This window comes from Bufo bufo, chromosome 8 (assembly GCF_905171765.1).
Source record: "Bufo bufo chromosome 8, aBufBuf1.1, whole genome shotgun sequence".
NCBI classification, from domain to species: domain Eukaryota; kingdom Metazoa; phylum Chordata; class Amphibia; order Anura; family Bufonidae; genus Bufo; species Bufo bufo.
This window is the reverse complement of record NC_053396.1, coordinates 126305322-126330078: the sequence shown is the minus strand read 5'-3', so window position 1 is coordinate 126330078 and position 24757 is coordinate 126305322. Positions and strand designations below refer to the sequence as shown.

The following is a 24757-nucleotide window of genomic DNA, read 5'->3' as shown; positions in this document are numbered from 1 at the left end:
GGTCAGTCAGACGAAAAATTGGGAAAACTTTGAAAGTAAGGGCTATTTGACCATGAAGGAGAGTGATGGGGTGCTGCGCCAGATGACCTGGCCTCCACAGTCACCGGACCTGAACCCAATCGAGATGGTTTGGGGTGAGCTGGACCGCAGAGTGAAGGCAAAAGGGCCAACAAGTGCTAAGCATCTCTGGGAACTCCTTCAAGACTGTTGGAAGACCATTTCATTGAACTACCTCTTGAAGCTCATCAAGAGTGTGCAAAGCAGTAATCAAAGCAAAAGGTGGCTACTTTGAAGAACCTAGAATATGACATATTTTCAGTTGTTTCACACTTGTTTGTTATGTATATAATTCCACATGTGTTAATTCATAGTTTTGATGTCTTCATAGTCATGTAAAGAAAACTCTTTGAATGAGAAGGTGTGTCCAAACTTTTGGTCTGTACTGTATGTCTCTGAAATTAATGTTTTGATTGCTGTAATAATATTAATAAATCTGTCGTGCTGTGAGAGACAATCTAATAATCCCCCCATTGTAGGGCTGTATTTACATGTGCAATTTTGTTGCACTTTGTTTTGCCATCATTTTTGCAACAAAACGGTACTTGGGAAAACAATGGGGGCTGATCTGAGGCTGGGGCGGTTCTGATGGGGGCTGAGCTGAGGCTAGGGAGGGTCTGATGAGGGGTCTGATCTGAGGCTGGGGGTCTGATCTAAAGCAGGGGAGGGTCTTATCTGAGGCTGGGGGTCTGATCTGAAGCTAGGGAGGGTCTGATTCGGGTCTAATCTGAGACTGGGAGGTCTAATAAGAGTCTGATCTGAGGCTGATGGAGCTGGGGGCAGATCTGAGGCTGAGAAAGGGACAAAGGCAGGGACAGTTGCGAAGAAAGAGGCAGGAGTAATGGCAGGTAGAGAGTGAAAGCTGGGTATACCCCTCTGGAGTGCAATTTCTGTAACTTACCCCTAAGTCAATTATATGTTTGAGAATTTTGTATGGCCCGCAAATTATGTTACAAATATCCAAATGGCCCTCAGCAGCAAAAAGGTTCCCCACCCGTGGTTTAGTGCAATACCTTATGATATTATTTGTAAACCGCCACTGATACGCACTCAGTTAAATGCTGTGGAATTTAGTTTAGATGCCATTTTTACAGCTGGTCTGGACAGCTTAGGCAGACTACACATAAAATCATAAGTTGTTGCATTAAAGTAGAACTCCCACAAAACTGTTTAATATCTAACCTGTTAGAAAGGTATGTAATCTGCAGTGTATTTGCGAGTTATAACCTCCCTTCTGATACTCAGCTGTGTCATGTGTTAGGCTGCTTTAGGACCTGAGCAGAGGTCATTGTACAAGGAACGAATAGATAAGCTTTTACACAATCACCTATTGTGAATGGTGAATGCTGTCTTATCTATACACGGAGGTTATATCATTACAGGCAGGATTAAAATGATGGATAAGCAGGTAACTGCGGTAAAGTGATCTTTACAGACCAAGAACTGATTCCTATTATTAGGCTTAGTGGCCAGTGCGAAAAACTGCCGAATGTTATAGTTTTTGTTTAAATATAGATATTGACTTGAAAAATTAAAAATAACCTCAAAAATTCTTCAAAGATATGTTAAACATAAAAAGGTGATTTAAACAATAGGTTGTTTTCTGATGACACTTTCCCTTTAAATCTGTGGCAACCAAAAAGGGTAGGGGATAAATAGGGTGGTCAAAAGTGAAAAATAGTAAAAAAAAAAAACACTAAATGGAATTTAATTTATATATTATGTACCTGTATATCATAAGGAACTAGGAATCTGTGGAAATGTATACATTTACAAATGCTGTATATTGATATGCTGGTTTCTATGCTTCATCATCTTGCTGATTGTTTCCACAGCACACAGCAGCTGGTGCCGAAGGAGGTGGTCAGTCCTTGGTATCCCCCGGGTCATGTTTAGAAGATTTCCGGGCTACACCTTTCATTGAATGCAATGGAGGAAGAGGAACTTGCCATTATTTTGCAAATAAGTACAGTTTCTGGCTTACGACTGTGGAAGAGAGGCGACAGTTTGGTGCTGCTCCTCCTTCTGAAACACTGAAATCTGGACAGCTTCGAACACGTGTGAGCCGCTGTCAGGTTTGCATGAAGAACTTGTAGCACATCTGTCCTTCCAAGAACTTAACTTGATTTCCAGCCTCAGTCAATGTTCAGAAATGGCATGGAAGCTGGCCAACCTAATCCATGGGCAACTGCCTTGAAGCTTGGAGATGACAACAAGGCACTTTTTTAGAAAATAGCAAGGATATCTGCTGTAAACTCATCCCTTGGACAAATGAGTGAGACACTGTACATGAAGTATGGACAGGTCGCATTTTGAAAAGTAAATATTTTAAACAAAAAAAATGGTGCTAACCTTTTAGGTTTGTCTTAAAATAGTGTATTATTCCTGGCTACCTCAGAAACGCCTTCTGAAAATACTCATCTACAACTATGTGGTACTGTCATAGATTAAGGTGACTTTCTGCTGCAGCATGCTAGGCTAGAGTATTAGGTAACTTGAATATGACGTGCTACTTCAGTCACTTTTCCAAAGTATAATCTGTAATGTTCACCTTAAGATACATAAGATCGCCATATTTTCTAAGGACACTTAAGTCAAAATATAGGTAAGACTTCCTAAATCGATGCAAAACCTAAAGTGAATTGTTTCTGAGGATGCTTGCACATTTTCACTATATTAGAGCTTTATTATACTTAAGTTGCAGCATCACATTATATTATACCAAACTAGACACGTATTATTGTATATTAAAGAATTCTCGATGGCGGTGATCCATAGCTTGTTCACATAGTACCTTATGAGGTGGTGTAGCCAAGAAGATGGATCTCCAGCCATGTACTACTAAGGATGTGTGAACAAGCCTTAAAAGATGAATGATTATAATGTTCCATAAAGACTGCTACAGCCATCATTATGAAGACCTGGATAGCCTGACTTGTACTGACCTTGCTCTAGAATATTCTACATCCCACCAACGTTGGGGACTGTCCCTCACCAATTTCTTTTGTTGACCACTAGATCCCGGTCTTTCCGAGGTAGCCTTGGTGCTTATGTTTTGTAATTATAAAGATTTTTTTTCACATTTGCCCATATACAGGCTAGACATAACACAGTGAATATGTAAATTCTAGTTGATTATATTTGTACAATAGCTTCTATTTTACTTGATAGGATTTTTATTCCAAAACTGTTTGTGTTTTATTCTACTATAGCAGAGTTTTCCTTTAGGTGCAATTCCACATTCAGGACTACTGAGGCAAAGCTCTGTTACTCTTCATCATATGTCTCACAACATGAATAATATTTACTGTGTAAGGGAAATTTGAATAGAAAGATTTGAAGTGAACACAACCACTGTGTAAATTTTGAATAAAAATGATCCCTCACTAAAACAGTGTCGATAATTTTTTTTTTTACCCCAACAGAAAATTGGACGCTATGGCAATATGCCTGTCGACATGTAGACATATGACATCACCAGATAGCAATGCACACAGAAGCAAGACATGTATTGCACAGAAGAAGTTAGGCCAGACACAGACAAGCGAATTCAATGTGAGAAACTTGCTGCGTGTGGCAGTGTGAGTTCCCGTTCTGAACTCCACTCCTCTGACAGGACCACACATCATTATAATGATTTATAAGACTGTATGTCCCTGTGAAACCTGGAATGTACTGAATTACATTGATAGCAGGAGCAGAGGTCAGAACGGGAACTTGCACTGACACACGCAGCGAGTTTCTCGCATTGAAGGAGCCTGCGCTGCCAGAGGGGCCATGTAATTTATGACTGGCTCTTCCAGCAGTCTGTGCTGCCTAATGAAATCTATGTGCAGGATGTTGATGGAAAATTACTTTGCTACCAGAAAAAATATCTAATCTTAGAAGCTGTTAACACCTTTCAATTGATTTCTTTTTATTGGCTTCTTAAATGCAACAGTCTAAATAAGCTTTATTAAGAATATCCTACCAGTATGCTGCTGTAGGGAACCTGCACACGTGTGAAAATTTACAAACAGAAATACCCACACGAATTTCCGTGTATGGATTTCTGTGCATTTCTGCACTAAAATCTGCGTGTGTTTTTGATGTGGTTTTGCTGCTGTCACGAACAAGCGGGTGTGAACCCACTGTGCCATGTGTCCTACCTCCTCTAAGGGCGTTGTCTAAGTGAACCCCTCGATCTTTACAGTACCCCTGATGGTGGGGATAGACTTTCCCGAGGGGAACCCCAGGTCGCTACCTCTTGAGGAGGATAGGCACACAAGGCAGCTGGTCCAGAAGGTACCTGAGAAAGGTAGCAGAGGTACAGGCGTTGTCAGCAGGCTGAGTTGTTACCAGGAGCAATAGTGCAGGACCAGGCAAGTCAGACAGGCAATAGGTCAGGGCAGGCAGCACAGGTACAGGTAATCCGGCTTGGCAACAAGAGAGTCAAGGCAAGCAGGCAGGGATCAAATAGGTAGCAGAGTCCAGGAACACAAGTACGAGTCAGGAACACAAGCGGATATTAGAAACCTTAGCAGGACACAAGGACCTTGACACTGAAGCATCTGGAAAGGGGGTTGAGCCACTTATATATGTGCAGGAGGGCTAGGATTAGTTGGCGAGGTCACATGATCCAACCCATAAGACACAGGAAGTGACACACGCCGGCCCTTAAGGAAATGCTGCAGGAAACAAGCAGCAAGCATGCTGTGGCCAGGGCTGAAAGTAAACACTGGCAGCAGATCACTGCTGAACACGACGCCCGGGACTGCGGCGGTAAGCAGGAGAACAGCGGCGTACAGCAGCCACTGTTACAGCTGCAGATCTCACACATTGCATTGCAGAACCGCACAAAGATTAGACATACGGCAGGTCAATTTACACATAGAAAGAAAGCAAAGTGTACATGAGATTTGGCTTAACTAATACACTTTGCTGGTACTTTTTCAGTATGCTAAAGGTTTTGGTGCGCATGACAGTCTCACCATGCGTGCGCTTGCGCCGTCATCCACCGAGATCGGGTGCCGGACAGTTCAATCCACGTCACAAGTGACGTCAGTGATTGCCCTCTCCGACACTCGACTCAGGGTGAGGGCGGAAGACACTATACGTAGGAAGAGGCGGGTCATGCGCCGCGTTCATTACCTGAACAGCATAAGGTAATTATATTCAACACATGACCCAGGCTCTAGCCCGTGATAGGACAACATGTAATTTAAATACACCACCATTCTCCCCATTAAAAGTTCACTCCTCCTGAGAAACTCACTGACGACGAAACGCGCGTCGAGGAGCGGCACCTTCGTCCATATCGTCACCTTATAGGTATTGACAGATCATCGATCTTATCTACTATTATGCACTAGTCTCTTTACATTGCATGACAGATCATCGATCTTATCTACTATTATGCACTAGTCACTTTAGTCCAGCAGAGATTACCATACCCTGCAGTTCATAAAGCCACGCATATAGTGTTTCCCTTGCATATTGAATTGTAACCCATACATATGTATTAAATTAATTATTGGACGCTATAGACATTGTATTAACAACTTTGGAAACTCATACTAGGTTATTCATGACAGTGTTTTGTACACTTTTTTAATTATCAATAAAAATATATATTTCATATGTAAGGTATTATATATACTCTTCTTTTTGTTGTTGCATTGAATCTTAGAGTATTCCGGTCACGCAGGACCACATAAGCTGCAGACCTTGTTGTAAAGTGGTACTGTACTCCGTTACACGTAAAAACTGTGCATGGTCCACAAGGTGTGCAGGTAGCCGTAGAGTATGTGCAACTCCTTTTCCTAGCTGACTATTCTCCTGAATCTGCCCAACAGTTCACAGATTTTTGCTGCTCTTAACCTGTGTTAGTAATGATCCATCACTTCTAGGGAATACCACCTTAAATAGGTTGTGCAAGAATAAAAGGGGGGGGGTAGGAAAGCCATACCTATAAAGGGAAGCTTACTTACCTGCTTTCCGGTGCTGGCTACTTCTCCTCCCAGCCTGCAATGCTCTGCTGGGCTCCCTCGTGTAAACATCGGATTTAACATCGCCACAGCCAATCACTGGCTGTGGCGGTGACAAGCTCCCCTTACGTCTTGACAAATGGTCACATAACGCAAAGGGATCCAGTCTCTGCCGCGGCCATTGATTGGCTGTGGCCATGTCATACCGAATGTTTACATCAAGGAAGCTCATTGGAGCATGGCAGACCTGGAGGAGGAGGAGCAGGGAGCCAATGCTGTGAAGTGGGTAAGTAAGCTTCCCTTTGCAACTACAGCCAAGTGGGCCAGCCCCTTTCACCCATTCTTGCACAACCCCTTTAATGCAGTGCTGTACAGAGGCCATACAACATAGCTATTGCAGCTCTGCATCTTCTTATACATGGTCTGTGTTCGGACTTTTTCTTAATGAGTGAAGTTAGTCATAGACACAAAGATAATTCAGACAGCACAACAAATGATGAGCTGCCACGCTAATATTCTTTATCTCTGTCAAAGAAAAATTCTGCTCAACTGACAGTAAACTGAAGCAGCAGTAGTCCTGTCCTCGTCGCTTATAATGCCATGTGTAATCAGTGACACAAATCTCATATATATTCATATTTCATTGGCAGAAAACCATTTCATCCAACATGTAAGACACGATATTTGTGAATAATACACAATGAATTTATTCATGCGTAGTAAACCAAACCTGAGTGCGGTAAAGTTATCATGTAGTGAAAAGTAAAAAACACTGCCTGCTTACCTCTCCGTGTCCCACTAATACCTTTCCACATACGCTTACAGTATAATGCTTAAAATCTATATAAAAAAGTGCAGAAGAGAAATTCTGTTGTTTCAATGTATTGTATGTAAGGAGATGGCTCCTTTCACGAAGCGTATTGCTATGAATGTGAATGGTGTAAATGAATTGGCACAATTGTAATAAGTGATTGTCGGTAAATCTTACAAACTGCGGCAGCTATAAAAAAACATTACTCACCGTATGTCATCGACAGACATCATTCAGACATTGCAACATAAAAATACAGAATGCTGCCTGGATCTTATCATACAATTGCATCATTACCAGGGAGGACATAACACAGAAAACCCTCCATGGAAAAAAGTCAATAATACATACGTAGAAACCCCAAATTATTGTTATGAGTCTTACAAATTACATACAGTTTTCCAGCATGGAAGTGTTAAATAATATGCAAAAATCCCGTAGGCTACTATGGGTTAGGGTATTGCTAAAGGAACAGGCAACCATTGTCGCTACTGATATACTGTAGAATACACTGGCCTGCAACGACTTAAGCCCAAGTGTCTGACAACCAGCTCCTTGGACACACTGAGTGTGGCTGTAAACAACCTGCTGTGTGATCCCAGAGACAGGAACATGCAAGGTAGCGGTGTGATTCTCCCCATGGAGGTTTCCATACAACTTCTGCCGTTAGTCCAATGCCCCTGGATTGTGCTCTGTGATCGATCGTGTTTGAGGCACTTTCTGGCTAGCAAAGGTTGGAGTATCAGCGATCCACTAATAGTCAACACTTGAAACCTTGTCACACGGTCAGGATCTCAAACTCTTCCTCTTCAAACAGTTTATCAGTGGATTCAATTAGTTCTGTTGGGAAAGAAAAGAGGTCTTTTTAACGGCAACCACCTCAAACTGGGTTCAGGAACACAGTGCCTATGTTCACACTTCTTAAGGTGATATTTCACATATAGCCCAATGTGCTCTACCAGATCTGATGAAGGTTCCAAAACCAGACATCCTCTTTTGCTTGTCCACTAGAATGATCAAAGAATTCTTTGCGTCTGTAGATATGTACACCCTGTCCTTCTCCAAAAAAGCTATGTGATATGAATCGCTGATGGAGAAAGCAGATCACAATGACTGCCACCAGCATGGCCTCACAGGCAGATGCTTATTGCAGACCAGGATTGCTAGGCTCCTGACTGCCATAGTAAACAATTGGCCTCCTCCTTCCATCAAACACCTCATGGAAACTAAGGAGTTAAACTAATGGAAACCAACTTTATTGGTCTCCAATCAGTTCCTGATGCCCATTGCCACCATTAGGCCTCATGCACACGACCATAGTTCTGTGGGGCCGCAAAAGATGCCACAGCACTCAGTGTGCTGTCCGCATCCGTTGCTCCGTTCTGTGGCCCCGCAAAAAAAATATATAACGTCCTATACTTGTCCGTTTTGCAGACAAGAATAGGCATTTCTACAATGGGCAAAAACGGAACGGTCGTGTGCATGAGGGCTTAGCATTAGGATTGTACAGCGCATAGCACTGAGGGCTTCTTGGTTGTTAAAGGGGTTAAAGTATTTGTGTTCTTAGTAGCTTGTGTGCTTTTACTTTTGTGAGTACAATAAATATCTGGAGTTACTATTTGAATGGTGTTACATTATGTGTTTTGCCCTCTCATTCACCAATTCTATAACACTTGCAGTTTTTTATTATAGAAAGACGAGGGACATATCTGCAGATGGCAGGAAATGTTTATTGATTTCAAGACAAGGAGGGAGACAGAAATAGAGTGGTAATCGGGTCCACAAATTTTGATACCTCCTGGAGCAAATACACGACCTTAGTAACTTGAAGAATATTCTTTTTTATTTAAATAAAGGGTGACAACGCATTTCGGAGCTGCGACGCTCCTTATTCAAGTCTAAAAGTTGATAATCCGTTTCACAAAATAGATAAAACATCATATGGACTGGTTGCTGCTTGAAGTTTATCTAAAGGAGAACCTGGTACCCAGGGGCCTGAGGTTGAGGTTTGAAAGTGCTTTTAAAAATGACATTACCTTTACAAAAGAATGCGATGAGTATATGCTAACATGTGCCTAGGGTATGCTTGAGAGACTTTGTACCAAACTTAAACAACTATGTAATACACTAAAGGACCAAATAGACAAACAAGTGGTCACACTATCACAGTACGCAACACATAGTGATTTCATTAAATTCAACCGTCTGATCACATGTAGAATCCTTCAATACGAAAAAGAAACAGTGGATACCACTAAACTCAACAGAGATAGGTCAGATTTCCGTACAAATAATATAAAATTCTGGCTAAACAAATCTAATCACCACCATAATTTTATGGGCAATTCCTCCAGGCCATCCGCCAATAATATGAATCCAGCCATATCCAAGTCTCATCATACAGGTGGTACCCGTTCGGTTGATGTCCCATACCATCATACTCAGGTACCTGTAATGCATCGTGCATCAGAACCAAATTCCAAAAACACCACCACTAGGAAACAATATCATAAAAACTTTTTTTTCAATATCAATAGACCAAGAACTCGTAATGATACCAATAGACCCCATAGTCTCAGCACTGAAACATGCACCAAACCACATAACATCCCGGAACCACTCACTCCTCATCTCAATCATATTTCCACTACCATTGGTCCCTCACCTTCTGTTCCAAACACACCACCAGCCCAGCCATCTAACTCATTGCATATCACCATCAACACTAGACCTGGAAAACCTTCAAGACGACCATCTTAACTTTCCACCAACCACAGTCAATTCCCCCATGTGTAATGTAATGCAACCATTGCATCCTACTCCCATACCAATTCATAACAGCAAGTCAATTGATAACAACCAGATCAGTTGCAATAATGACAATTCTACTCTTTCAGAGGACTCACTTATCCACTATCCACAATATCAGTTCCCACGATACTCCAGATCCCAGTGAACACCAATCAATATCTTTTTTTACCCCTACCCGGGGCCTTGACCCCGGAAGCCACTTATGCCTTAAGGCAACCATCAGGGACCACCATGATAACAGATTTTTTTCGATCCACCCAAGCAAGAGGCCTCAAAAGAAAAATAAGCTTCGGAGAGGAACACACGGTGGGAAATCAAAACACAATGAACCCCAAAGAAATGAGGCCACATGCAATCAAGAAACCTGACATGAATACCCTGAGCCCCAAAAGGAACAAGATAACGCACTAGTACGCATCTTCAATTTATCTACACACAAACTCAGTAATGCAGAACCTAGACTTCTACAAAAAGGCATCTCTTTTTGCCCCACAGGGAAATTCAATGAGTTTGAATTATTTGTTGACTTAAATTTGTTTATTCGTAAACTGACATTACAGAGATATTTTGAGATTCAAGCTGTCAAACCCCAAGCCACACGTCATGCCATACCAGATAATATATTAACATCTCTGGACGAAGTACCCAAAGTGATTAATACAGGACTAAAACCTAAATCGTCGTACAACCCCGTTCATCATTGGGGCAGTTACCAAAGACTTGAGCAACATAAACAAAGATTTAATCGTTCCCCATAATTTCAGTAAAAATAAATAAATGCCCTTAAAAATGTAATGTCCAATGAGACCATTATAATTAGGAACGCAGTCAAAGGGGGAGGCATCCAGGATAGAGACGATTACTTGGCAGAAGCCTACAAGATATTGACAGATGAGGAATATTATCAAATCCTGACTGAAAATCAGCTAAAAGAAGATTTAAAAAAACGAATGCTTCTTTTGAAAGAGGCCGAAAGACAACAGATTCTGACAAAAAAAAGAATACATTACCGTTGACCATCCGAATTTAACTTTATTTGATCATTTACCTAAAGTACACAAAGCCATCCATAACCCCCCAGGGAGACCAATCATCTCTGGCATTTCGTCCCTAACATGTAACCTATCACATTATGTAGACATTCTACTACAGAAACATGTCATCAGATTACCCTCTTACCTGAAAGACTCACCTAGCCTAATCTCTCAATTTAAGGACGTTGAATGGCAAGAGGCATTTATCTGGGTCACATTAGATGTCTCTGCCCTTTATTCGAATATTCCACATGTGGCAGGTAAACGAGCAATGCAACATTTTCTCCAACAAGATGAAGCAATGCCCACCTCACAAGAGTAATTTGTATTCACAATACATTCACTTTCGAAAATAAAATACATAAACAGACTAAAGGTACCGCCTTTCGCAAATCTGTATATGGGACTTTTTGAAGAACCATACATTTATGGTAAACACCCCTGGTCTAACAAGATAATATTCTATAAGCGTAAGGCCTCATGCACACGACCGTTGTGTGCATCCGCGGCCGTTGTTCTATTTTCAATTTTTTCGCGGACCCATTGACTTTCAATGGGTCCGTGGAAAAATCGGAAAATGCACCGTTTGGTTTCCGTGTCCGTGATCCGTTTTTCCAGTCCGTGAAAAAAATAAGACCTGTCCTATTTTTTTCACAGACAACGGTTCATGGACCCATTCAAGTCAATGGGTCCATGAAAAATAACGGATGCACAGAAGATAGTCATCCGCGTCCGTGATCTGTGTCCGTTTTTCCTATAATTTTCAATGGACACTTGACTTAGTTTTTTTTTTCACTTTTCATGTCCGTGGATCCTCCAAAAATCAAGGAAGACCCATGGAAGAAAAAACGGTCATGGATCACTGAACAACGGAAATCCGTTTTGCGGACCGCAAAAAAAAACAGTCATGTGCATGAGGCCTTATATTGATGATTTGTTAATCATTTGGGATGGGAGTATGAATGATGCTACTGAATTCACCTCATATTTGAACAATAATATGTTTAATCTCACGTTTACAGCCAATGATTCCAATACAGCCATTGAATATTTAAATCTATTTTTATCCTTTAAAGGAAAGTCCATAAAAACTAAAACTTAAAAAAATAAAATAAAAAGTCGATGGTAATAGCTATCTGGACTACCAAAGTTCACACCATAAAAAATGGAAAAATAACATTCCCTTTAGTCAGTTTAAGCGGATACGTAGAGACTGCACGAGTGACGAGGATTACGCCACTCAGAGTCAAACTATCAAGTGCAGATTCCAAAACAAAAGCCATTTTTAAAGAAGTACATCAAACCAAAACCCCAGATTACCTTTAGAAGAGTCCAGTCCCTGAAGAATCTTTTAGCTCTCAGTCACATACAAGCCAAAAAGAGCAACAAACGTCATCCAACTACTTTATTTCCTCAACTTCTGGGAAGCTCTAAATGTGGTCATCGTCGATGTAAATGCTGTCTGAACATCTCCACATGTATCTCTCAGTTCACCAGCAATGTCACCGGAACAGAGGTCGCAATAACGCCTGTACAAGCGGCATAGACACCTGTTCAGGGCATTTTACTCCCTGGAAAAAGTCTAAGGTGTACCGATACGCCTTAGACTTTTCCCTGCCATTCATCACAGTGAGCGCTGTGAACGGCACAGGCAGCGCAGCGATGCTGCTTGAAAAAACCAATAACAAGGCTCCTTACAAGTAAGGAGCTTTGTTATTGGTCAGTTTGAGCGGGCTGCCGACCATTCAGCACGCCGCTCTGAAGCTGCAGCGCGCGATCTAATTATATGTGCACACACCATCTGCACAGGGCAGCTTTCGCAGTGGGTGCTGCCCACACTCTACAGCACCCGGAGCACAATGTTCAGGAACTAGAGCAGGGCTCGCCCTCCAGTCCCAGCTGCTGCTCAGCATGAGCCCAGTAAGTTAGCTCTTCTTCTACTGTGGTGAGGGGCGCTGTGGGTAGGGGGGCACCAGGTATCATCTCTACAGTGTGTACCACTGATAATGCACCAAAGCAGAGTTCCCCAACCAGTGTGCCTCCAGCTGTTGCAAAACTTCACCTCCCAGCATGTCCGCACAGCCAAATGCAGTCCGGGCATGCTGGGAGTTGTAGTTTTGCAACAGCTGGAGGCATCCTGGTTGGGAAACACTGCACCAAAGGAGTGTTCTGAGGTTTACCTGATGCCATGAACTTGTTTAGTACCGGACTGTGCCGAGCTGTCTGCAAAGCATCCCCCATTGTTAACCCCTTCAGTCGATCTAATCCCGTCCTACTGTAAGATCTTACATCCCGTTTCCTTTCCCTTCTGTTCCCATTACAGATTGTATGGGCATTGTGGGTACAGCTTGGGTAGCTTCAGCTTGTTGATCTGCACACATGCACCAAGCTCTATTAACTCTTGCTGTTCCTTCAGAAGAAGGACCCACACAAATGAAACTTTGCATTTCCCCTTTTCATCCTGCGATTTGGTGAAATAAAGGTATTGCTCTCTCTCAGTCAAAACCTTGGGAGATTTCCTGCTCAGGATGTGCCCAGTAAGTTAGCTCCTCTTCTCTTGTGGTGATAGGTGCTGTGGGCAGGGGCACCATGTATTATGTCTACAGTATGTGTATTAATTCATGGTGTAAAGGCACAGAGCTGTGGCACTGCAGCCTCCAGTGTGTGTATGCTCTGAGAAGAGGAGGGGGCATGCCCCTGGCACTGGTGTTCTGAAGTTGCCCTGTGCATGTGGAGGGCAGTGGGGTTTGTAAGAGGCTGGCAGGCTTGTGCTCTGCTGTGGCTCTCATGCCTTTCTGCAGTACTTAGGCTGGAAGTGAAGCTCTGCTTCACTCCCATGTAACATGTCATAGGATCCACTGGTGTGGACAAGGACAGGGTCCCAGTGCTAATGGGTCCCTGCCTGTAACTCCCATAGACCTACATGCAGCTGTATGCCACCTAAAACCAGAGGGCTGTTGCGGCCTACTGCTTCTGTCAGGGGAGCTGTCACTTTTATGACTGACCTGTCTGACTGGTGATAATGTACAGGGAAGATCCACTATACTGGACTATACTTTATCACTGCTATAATTGCCTGCTGTTATTAAGACGGTTCCCTGCATACCCACCTCTTAGGCCCCGTTCACATCACCACTATTTATTTCTGTTGTTCTGCAGAACAATGAAAATAATGGAAGTGCTGGATCAGGCTGAGATGAACAGACACCATGTAGCTGTTATGGAGTCTATTCCGTTTCTGTTCAGGATCCTATCTTTTTACCAGACAAGAAAGTCCTTAATGTAAGTTTTTTTTGGCCAGTCTTTGACAGAATCTGCGACAGAGCCTCGTACAGAGCCTCCAGCGGAGATGTGAACAAGCCCTTAACATTATGTAGGCCTACTATTAGTTATTTCTACTACTTCAAGTTTTGTACTCCTCCTCGCCTAAAAATACTCCTCAAAAATGGTAGGAGGAGAATTTTTACTCTTCCAAAAAAAATGTAGTGCGACCTCTGCACCGGAGAACAATTCAAAATTAAACACTTTTTGAATTGCTCCTCATCCTATATCATATATTTATTAGAATGTACCTGCGGACTCCAATTTATAGGCCGTACAACCCTTGGCTTGAGAGAGAGAGTAAATAAACATTGTTGGAACATAGTCAATGGGTTCACCAAACATGGGGTATCCCGACATTTTTTACAAGTTCACAATAAGGACCACACTAAATTTATGGTAACACCCATTGAACACATCCCAATCACACACTCTAACCGCTTCCAGAAACTTAGACGCAAAGAAATGTTTTGGATCTTCAAGATGCAAACAATAGCACCTTACGGTCTTAATGAATCTCTTGAAAGTAACTGTTTTTGATATGAGATAGGTTGGGGTTTTAGTTTTTTTTCTCTTCCTCCCCTCTCTTTATATACATGTGCATGTGTACGCATACAGGTATGTATGTATGCCTCAGAGTGTGTGTGTGTGTGTGTACACGCACACTCTGTACGTGTGTTAATGTGCGGATATGTACACGTATTCAGACTCATTTTCACTATTACTTTATGTGCCTTTAAACCCTTTTTATTTTCAGCTATTTTCCATAAGTTAAACTCTAATTTTTACTCATTATTTATTTATTTTTCCTTATTTTTATTACATTCATTCTTTTATTTTTATTTATTTATATTATTAATAGTGTGTATGTATGTATATATATATATTTATTTTTTTATATATTTCATATTTCCACTCATATTAAGTTTCACATAGTGAAATATATACATTAATTCAAGACTCATTTATTTATATACACTGTTTCCATCAATTCACTGCCTTTAAAATTCAAATTTATATTCTCCATTCATTCAATACACAGCATACAAATCCCCTAGTTAGGCTACTTTCACACTAGCGTTCGGGGCTCCGCTTGTGAGTTCCGTTTGAAGGGGCTCACAAGCGGCCCCGAACGGATCCGTCCAGCCCTAATGCATTCTCAGTGGATGCGGATCCGCTCAGAATGCATCAGTCTGGCACCGTTTGTCCTCCGCTCAGCAGGCGGACACCTGAACGCAGCTTGCAGCGTTCGGGTGTCCGCCTGGCCGTGCGGAGGCAAGCGGATCCGTCCAGACTTACAATGTAAGTCAATGGGGACGGATCCGTTTGAAGTTGACACAGTATGGCTCAATTTTCAAACGGATCCGTCTCCTATTGACTTTCAATGTAAAGTCAAAACAGATCCGTTTGCATTATCATGAACCAAAAAAAAAAAATTTTTTTTTTTTTTTTTTTTTTTTTTTTGTTCATGCTAATGCAAACGGATCCGTTCTGAACGGATCTAAGCGTTTGCATTATAGGTGCGGATCAGTCTGTGCAGATACCAGACGGATCCACACCTAACGCAGGTGTGAAAGTAGCCTTAGAGATACAAACTCCATTATCCATTCCTTCTTTTCCAATTTATATATACATCTCATCTGTACAACAATAACCAATTTTCATTTACATTCCGTATATATACACATTTTTACATGTCAGCTAGTCCATTCATATAATCATTTCTCCCCCGCTGATCGCGCTCCTTCCATTCAACTGACTAGACACGCAGCGCTCCATCCCTTCTTATGACACTCCTACGGCTCAGAACGCTCGTGTCCGCATCTGCCCGCACCGGCAGCGCCACTATCCCTTTCAGACAACCGTTCATAGTCACCACTCCCTCCTGACCCCTTATTATGGCGCGCTTTTCTCACAAACGCAGAAAAACCGCACCATTTGTACCAGGAGGCACAGATACCGCTACACAGGTATTAACATTGATAATATAGCATTTCCTCTATTTGCAGTTGTCATAATGTTACGAGTATCATTTATTATTGTTCCTGGTAGCGCTACTTCTCTCTCATGGGCATGATAACATCATTATGATTTAAATACATGTTTTTTGGATTGTACATGGCTTGTATGTATCTGAATCATGAATGATCTTATTTTAATTAATGATTTTTATTACTTATTTAATTAATTCATTACATTTACTATCCTCACTTGAATAGGAGGATGACTTTGTATCCCCATTTTTACATGATATTACATATTTTTGTCACTGTCAATAATTAGCAGTTCATGGACTTTTTATTCTATTTTTATGTTTACTACAATCAACTTGCAAATCAGCTAAATTTTATTTATTAATTTCTCCTTATGGCTTTGATTATAATTTTATCTATTTTGTGAAACTAATTATCAACTTTTAGACTTGAAAAAGGAGCGTTGCAGCTCCGAAACGCACTGTCACGCTTTATTTAAATAAAAAAGAATATTCTCCAAGTTACTGAGGTCGTGTATTTGCGCCAGGAGGTATCAAAATTGGTGGCCCCCATTAACCACTCTATTCCTGTCTTCTATTGTATTAATCCTCCGGAGGACTGGCAACTCCACGAACGAGGACTGAACGATACCGGCAGCGCCGACCACTTGCCTACACACACCTACACTAGTGTTGTGCCTATGATCGCACAACACCAAAAGGTGAGCATAAATACTATTCTTCACCTGTTTTATAAATCAAGCAAAACTTACTACCCTATGAGCGCTGTTCCCCTTTTCGCCACATAAGACAAGGAGGGAAGAATTGTCCTGTTTCTGAACCTCTGTTGGAATTGGTAGAAAGCATCAGGCTATATGAAATATAGTTCTGTTGGAAAAAAAACACCACAAATGTCAAACACTATGAAGTAATATAAAGACCCATTAAAAGGGTTTTCCTATTTCATAGAGAAGTAGTAAGTGATGGGAAAATGTGCATACAAAGAGAAAAGACTATCAGTCCAGCACTGGTTTTGTAGCAATCAGGGGCGGACTGGGAAAGTAAAGCAACCCTGGAAAAAACCTAGAAGTGGCCCCATGTTGTAGGTGGGTCCAAATCGACAGATTGCAGGGCCAACTTAACCCCTTAGTGGCCAGCCTGTTTTGGGCCTTACTGACCAAGTGTTTTTCTTCCTTTTTTCATCGTCGTCTACAGTGATGGTCAGTTCGCAGTGTTCGCCAGTGAACACATGCGGTCTGCCATCTTTATTAAGGGACACTCGCCCGTCCGGCGATGCACAGGTAAGCCCTTACCTGTGCCGGGAGCCGGTCTGAAATCAAATGCAGTCACCGGGAGCAGGCAGTTCCGAGGACAGCCCGATGAAGGCCCCCGGCGGCTGTTCTCGGAACTGCCTGCTCCCGTTGACTGCATTTGATTTCAGACCGGCTTCCGGCACAGGTAAGGGCTTAGCTGTGCATCGCCGGACGGGTGAGTCTACCTTACTAAAGATGGCAGCCCGCATGTGTTCGCTGGCGAACACTGCGAACTGACCATCACCGGTCGTCTACCTTTTTTAGGCTACTTTCACACGGGCGTTTTGGTTTCCGTTTGTGAGATCCGTTCAGAGATCTCACAAGCGGTCCAAAACGGATCAGTTCAGCCCCAATGCATTCTGAATGGATAAGGATCCGCTCAGAATGCATCAGTTTGGCTCCGTTCCGCCTCCATTCCGCTCTGGAGGCCGACATCAAAACGCTGCTTGCAGTGTTTTGGTGTCCGTCTGATGAAACTGACACAATCTGGCACAATAGAAAACGGATCCGTCCCCTATTGACTTTCAATGGTGTTGAAGACGGATCCGTTTTGGCTATGTTAAAGATAATACAAACAGATCCGTTCTGAACTGATGCATGCGGTTGTATTATCTGAATGGATGCGTTTGTGCAGCTCCATGACGGATCTGCACCAAACGCGACTTTGAAAGTAGCCTTATTTTTCTGTCTATGTAGCTGTATGAGGGCCTGTTTTTTGCAGGACAAGTTGTAGTTTTTAATGGTGCCATTTTGGGGTACATATAACTTCCTGATTAACTTTTATTAACTCTTTCTGCTGTTCAGTTTTCGGCAAAAATCTTTATTTTCTGGGTCAGTACGATTACAGCAATAGCAAATACATATAGCTTTTTTTTATGTTTTACTACTCTTGTGAAATAAACCCCTTTTAAAAAAAAAAAAAAAAAGAATAAAGTTGCATCGTCACATCCCAAGAAATATAATTTTTTTATTTTTCTTTCTATGGAGTTATGTGAAGGCTTTATTTTTGCGGGATGATTTGTATTTTTTATTGGTATCATTTTTGGGTAAATAATACTTTTTAATCGCTTGTTATTAAGTTTAGGATAAATTAGCAATTCTGGCATTTATTTTTACGGTGTTTACTATAGGGGATAATTTACATGATATTTGTCTACTGCGAGTCGTTACGGACACAGCGATACCAAATGTGGGGGAAATTTTATTTTTGCTATTTTTTTTCTTTTAGTGGAATTTTTTTAAACTTTTTTTTAAACCGCATAATAGTCCCACAAGGAGACTATAAAAGGCAATCTTTTGATTGCTTCTAAAATACAATGCACTATCCCTATAGTGCATTGCATTTTAATGTCAGTGCTATACTGACATTGACCAGCAGGCTGCGCAAGAGAGAAGTAGTGTAAAGGCTGGCTGGAGGTCCCAGCCAGCCTTTACACACATCGGCACCCCACAATCGCATTTGTGGGGTGCAAATGGGAGACACAGGGAGTCTGCTCCCTCTGTCACCACTTACATGTGGTGGGCGCTATTGCATGTAAGGGGTTAAAAAGCCTGAATCAGCACCCCTGCCGGTCCGAGCTGTTAGAGGAGGAGAGCGGATCTCATGTGAGAGCTGAGCCCCAACTCTCCACTGCACGGGGGACCCCTGGAGCACTTACAACGGGCCACCATGAAAAGGTGGCGGCTCAGACTAAGGCCTCTTAGTGACTGCCGTAAAAAGGCATATGGGTGGTCACTAAGGGGTTAAGTAGGTGGGGCTAGCAATACTGTAGTGCAGCACAAAATCCTGCACCAACAGAAACAAATACCACAGTCCAGCATAAAATACTGCCAACCCAGTTGCAGTGTTCAACTGTAGGTCATACAATGCAGGAGGGCACTTTCCGTTGCCGGCCAGGTGGATAAGTGCCTGATGTGCCTAGCATTAATTAATGCTGATGGCATCAGGTTGCTATGTACTCGGAAGAGGGCTCAGGCGGCATCCTTGGCATTGGACCACCAGGTAATTTCCTTGTAGAGTCTATGACCAGTCTGCCCCTGGTAGCAATATGCTGTCCTCATGAATATGAAGAAATTATACTAAGAAAGGAGGTCGGAGGCAGTGGAATACGTTTAGAAATATTTCTGGATAGACTTGTATCACTCTATCCAGCCCTTTTTATTTCAGTGTCCCTCAATGTTACATGGCTGACGTGACACCTTCATTCGTGCTCCTAGGAAGATCCGTTCCATAAAAAAACAGACCTCTATCTCAATAGCAGCTCCTGGGCATTGTGTAGGAGACTATAGCTAACAATCGTCTAGAATTCATCTAAAAAGAGATACAAACATTTACATGAGGAGTTGATCTGATTACTAACCGGCACCTGTTGTGGAGACCTCTGGCTTGGTTGGTGGGATGAATGGAGGCCAGTGAGGAGGGTGCTTTGGTGCAAGTTCAAACATCCGTAAACTCTGATTCTTTAATATTTCCTGGAGAAAAACAGAAACATCTGATGAAAGATGAACACTTGTTATCTCCAACATAACACCCAAAATCAAAGACAATTCTTGTTACTAAGCTAAGACTGATAAGTGAGAAAAGGAAGGGGGGCACTTTCAATATTTGTGCGGGACTAAAGATTTTTAAACATATTACTTAACTTAGAAAATAAAAATGTTAAGTCCCCCTAGGGGACCTGAACCTACATAGTACAGTACCATACTTCTGTATTGCAGTAAATTGCACCTCCAGCATCATCCTATTAAGCCCTGCATTTGGCCCTCTCCTGTCTCATAGCTTGATATGAGGGGCCTTCACTAGGGCCACAGCTGCCATGAAAACCACTTGGTACTGTGTGAAACGGTGGCATATGGCTCCTAAGCCCACTCCATAAAATCCCTGGGCAATTGTGATGTATGTCACAACGTGCAGAGGGGTTAACATGTATTAGAAGGCTGTTGAGAGTAAGGTCATATCAACCCACTGTAATGTGGCAAAAACAGAAAACAAACAAATGTACCAATAACACGTCGTTAAAATTTCTGCTCAGGATTGGAGGTGGTAAAAAGCAATAGCCATACTGTCATAAAGGTGAACACCGGACAATGCAGTCCTATGATAAGGAACCCGAATATCTTTTTATACAAAGACCTACCGCATATTATACCGTACATTCTTTATCTATTTTCAGCACATTACTGTTATTTGTATATTATCATATTCTCATAATACATTAATGCTTACCTTCTCTACGGTAGTACACCAAGTATCAAAATCTGCTTCTTCTTTGCAAAAAAATCCCTAGGAAATATGGTAAAAACAGACTTAATGATATCACAAGCCATTAACATCATTAATGTTGGACATACTGGGGGTCATTTATGATGCTGAAATACGGCTATATTATGCTTATTTCAGGTGCGCCGCAATCTGCAACTTCTCCCTACTCACGCCAAGTCTAAAAAAGTGGAAGGGGAGGGGCCATCTGATTTACCATTTTCTATGCCCGTTTCAGGAGTGGAAAACGGTCTATAAGTAAGGCCTCATGCAGACGACTGTTCCGTATTTTGCGGTCCGCAAAAAACGGAAGCCGCCCGTGTGCCTTCCGCAATTTGCAGAACGGAATGGGCTTCTTGTCCGCAAAACGGACAAGAATAGGACAGGCTAAATTTTTTTTGCGGGGCCACGGAACGGAGCAACGGATGCGGACAGCACACAGAGTGCTGTCCGCATCTTTTGTGGCCCCATTGAAATGAATAGGTCCACACCCGAGCCGCAATAAATGCGGCTCGGATGCGGACCCCAACAACGGCCGTGTGCATGAGGCCTAAGACAGCTAGAAAGCTAGGAAGCTGTCTTACATTTAGAACTGGCGGATCATCTGCCGAAGTTCTGAAGAGACCGGCGCCTCTTCATAACTTCGGCAGAACCACCGCCAGCTTGGGGGTTTATTAAGACCAGCGTATAAAATCCAGGTCTTAATAAATGTGCCCTGCTATTTTTATTGTGCATTTCTGATGTTACATATTTACTACATTTACCTCATTACTACAGTACTTACCTTCTTAAACGGGTTGTCTCATCTGAGACATTGTATGCCACCAACGTCAGATAGGTGTGGGTCCCAGAGGTGGGACCTGCACCAATCTGACATTGGTGGCATGTCCTAGTTATATGCCACCAATGTCTCAGATATGACAACCACTTTAAAAAGGAGTTGACACCGTGTAAATTGATGGCATATGACTAGGATACACCATCATTTTATGATAATCCCAATGGTTGGACCTTTCCTGACACCGATCCAGAGAAGGAAGGTGGCGCCGTGCTAGTTTAGCTCCATGTCCCTTTCTAAGTTTGCCCTGCACAGTAGCGCTCCTTGCCAATTGTCTGTGAAAGAAATGCAGACTTAGGCCGGGTAAACTCCCTTTGTAGCCCTTTCGTTCTCCGGATTGGTAGAGGTTGAAAAGGTTTGACCCCCCCACCTGTCATAAAGTGATAGCATATCCTAGTGAGATGCTATCATTTTATAAGATGAGAAATGTTTTGTAGGGAGAGATACTGGATTGTTATCAGTGATGCTGCGCTGTCTGACATATCGGAGCATTTGATAGAACTTGACTGTAAACACAACTTTTAAAGAAACCAAAACCTTTACTGAAAGCATGGAAGGTGCAGCAGTGCTTCTCAGATCGCCCTGCACCTTTGGCTTTTCCAGCATGTGGGGTATGGATATAAACGTTCTATAGATCCATACTCTGGAAAGCACTGCTGCACCTTCCATGATTTCAGTAAAAGTTTAGGTCCCCTTTAAAGTGTCTATGGCTTGATGACATTTTAGGCCCCATTCACATGACCATGTGACAGCTATGTCCATTTTGCAGACCATAAACTGCAGATTCGCAAAACACGGGCAGAGGCCATGTGCACCCCGTATCGCAGTGAGGACCTATTGATTTCAATGGGTCCACAATCTACAAGATGCAGCTAAAACATCTTTTGCGGTGTGGCGGCACTGACCTGCAAGCACAAAGAAGAGTTTGACTCCCTTTACTTACTAATGCTACTGAGGGGTCCAGATTCAGAATCTTCATCCTATTAGGATTTTTTTGGCAGTGGTACGTTTGATCCTGCACCGTGCCAGCTTCTTCTGTGTCCACAAAGGTCTGCGTTGTGTGAGGATCTAGGTAAATAAGCTCGTCCCCTTTAAAAAATAAAAAAGGGCAGTTTATGTAAATCTATACATTGTTACACACTACAATGCTATTTTTTAAATGTGGCATTAAACGTATTGATTTTCGATCTATGAAAGTTGCAGCTGACGAGAAACAAAGTCCGATGAGTAATAGTATTATTGTATTTCGAGCTTTATACAATCTGTCATAAGGACTTGTGTCTCCAGTAAATGGTTGAAGAGATGACCTATTGTTTAAATCAAGCTTTTATGTGAAAGGTAGTTTTAAAGAATTTTTACTTTTCTATGTCACATCTATACTTTGCTTCACAGAAGTCAATGAGGTCCCCTCCTGTCTATGGCCCATGGTGGCTGCTGTAAAGCGTATCTCTAAATGCTGTTAACAGCAGCTCGAGCAAGATGGCAGCCCTCATAATCATGTACAATAAACAATTAAAAATATACAGAAAGTAATAACAGATTAGAAAAAAAGGATGTGTCACCATCTCACTGGCATAAAAAATTATAGGTGACATATTCCCTTTAAGTCCAGTCAAATAGCTGATCATTAGCTTACCTGAAAAGCCTATGAAATAATAGGCGTTATTTGGTTTTCCACCTAATACTCCTAGTGACTGTGGCATTTTAAAACATTCCTGTAGATAGAAGAAAGTGCAAATATTACCTATAGTCAATCAGTTTAGTATAAAGCTGCTATGGAAGTGGGGTACCACTGTGCCAACCCACCAAACCTAAAGGCGTTATCCTGGCAGCCCTCTCCCTCCCTTTAACCCGATACAGGGATCTGGAATTCGCTGCAGGAAAGCCACTAGGCCACTACTTCTTGGAAAGGTCCTGGTGTGATTGGCCTCTGACCGACTGGGGTCAAAGACACTGATGTGAAGCACCAAAGCATCAGGCAATACTAGTAGGAAGTTGTCAGCGCAGGAAGAGTTCGTGCGAATCTGTAAACCTAATCTGAGGAAAGGGCAGAGGGCCAATATGGTAAACAGGAAGAGGTCAGGCAGTGGAGCATCAGAATCGGTAAACAGGTGCGGTCAAACAGGAAGAGAACACTTGGAACTAGCAAGCTATATAAGGCTGTTCTCCTCCCTATGTATTCCCAGGGCTCCCCCTCTTGTGCAATATATATTGTGCTCCCTGACTGCTGGTCACCACTCCCTAAAACTCATAAAGCTGGAACTGAGCGAGCTCAACCAGCAAGCGGAGCTGAACTACAGGTGGTAACCATAGGCAGCAAGCTATAAACATCACATTTTACTCCACAAGGGGTAGGGGTTATATGGGAAACTACTGAAAAAGATTTACATAGTACGGCTGAAAACAGACATAAGTCCATCAAGTTCAAGCAAGGCATGGGTGGGGATGTGAATCTTAGGAACGGGGAGTGAAAACTAGTCTTCTACACAAGAACCAGACGTCTATACACTTAATTACTCTACATTGAGCATTTTTATTTTGTACAACATATTTTAAATAGGACTCCCATTTTGTACAACACAATACCTCTTTAAAGTTACTGGAAATAAGTGTCCGAACAAAGTTATTTTAAATCAACTATCTCATAGAAAACGGACTATTTCTCACTACTACAGGTGAGGCCCATTTAGTAGTTTTAACCAGATTTTCCTGGTTGTGTGACTGAGACAACGTAAGATAAACGTCTGATTCTTGGGGACCACTGGGGGCCCTGCTGGTAACTAGAATGGGGCCTGTGCTCCCCAACTGAATGGAATGACAGACATGCATGTCCACTGCTCCATTTAACTTCTGGAGGTGGCTGCCACAGATAGCAGAGTACAAGCCTTGGCTATCGCCGCCAGCCCCATAGAGCTGAAAGAAGTAGCAGCACACATGCGAGACCACCACTCCATTCAAATGGTTTACGCCTTTTCATATAACCTATTTGGGCATATGCATGTAATAGTGAGAACTCCCAGGATAGATGTGCATAAAAAGCATATTACATGGCTTGCCAATTGATTTCAGTGAGTGCTGTGTAATGAATCTTTTTTTTTTTCTGAAGCCACAGATGAGGGCTCACCAGAAGCTTCCTCTCCAAGGGTCTCACTTCATCAAGTTGAATTTATTATGTATATAAAGTATTATCTGTATAAAGTTTATATGAGTAACTTACTATTCTATGTTCGTTTTCAATAATGGCTCTGGTCCCTAGTATCTTCAGATTTGTTCCTTTTTATACACTGTTCATCACTAGGGATTATGGCAATGCAGCAGCGGTGGCCGCGCTGGCTCACAACAAGAGTATAAGCTGGCCTTTCTGGTGGCCGGGAA

At 42.2% G+C, this 24757-nt stretch overlaps 2 protein-coding genes across 5 annotated transcripts in view; one reads left to right on the top strand and one right to left on the bottom strand.

Moving 5' to 3' along the window:
- Positions 1-3596, top strand: part of COL4A6 (collagen type IV alpha 6 chain) — a 271820-nt gene extending 268224 nt beyond the window's left edge. For 2 of the 3 annotated variants that reach the window (XM_040442329.1, XM_040442328.1), the window contains exon 46: positions 1893-3594. In XM_040442329.1, the coding sequence (XP_040298263.1) occupies positions 1893-2153 (261 nt within the window). In that variant the 3' untranslated portion in view covers positions 2154-3594. Of the gene's footprint in view, positions 1-1892 lie in introns of all 3 variants that reach the window. The other variant, XM_040442327.1, reaches the window with a different exon arrangement.
- Positions 3597-7182: 3586 nt separating this feature from the next.
- ATG4A (autophagy related 4A cysteine peptidase) overlaps positions 7183-24757 on the bottom strand; it is a 60759-nt gene continuing 43184 nt past the window's right edge. For both annotated transcript variants that reach the window (XM_040404876.1, XM_040404875.1), the window contains exons 9-13: positions 23019-23097; positions 22326-22471; positions 20512-20568; positions 19646-19757; positions 7183-7674 (exon numbers count right to left, since the gene is read on the bottom strand). In XM_040404876.1, the coding sequence (XP_040260810.1) occupies positions 7613-7674; positions 19646-19757; positions 20512-20568; positions 22326-22471; positions 23019-23097 (456 nt within the window). In that variant the 3' untranslated portion in view covers positions 7183-7612. The remainder of the gene's footprint in view (positions 7675-19645; positions 19758-20511; positions 20569-22325; positions 22472-23018; positions 23098-24757) is intronic.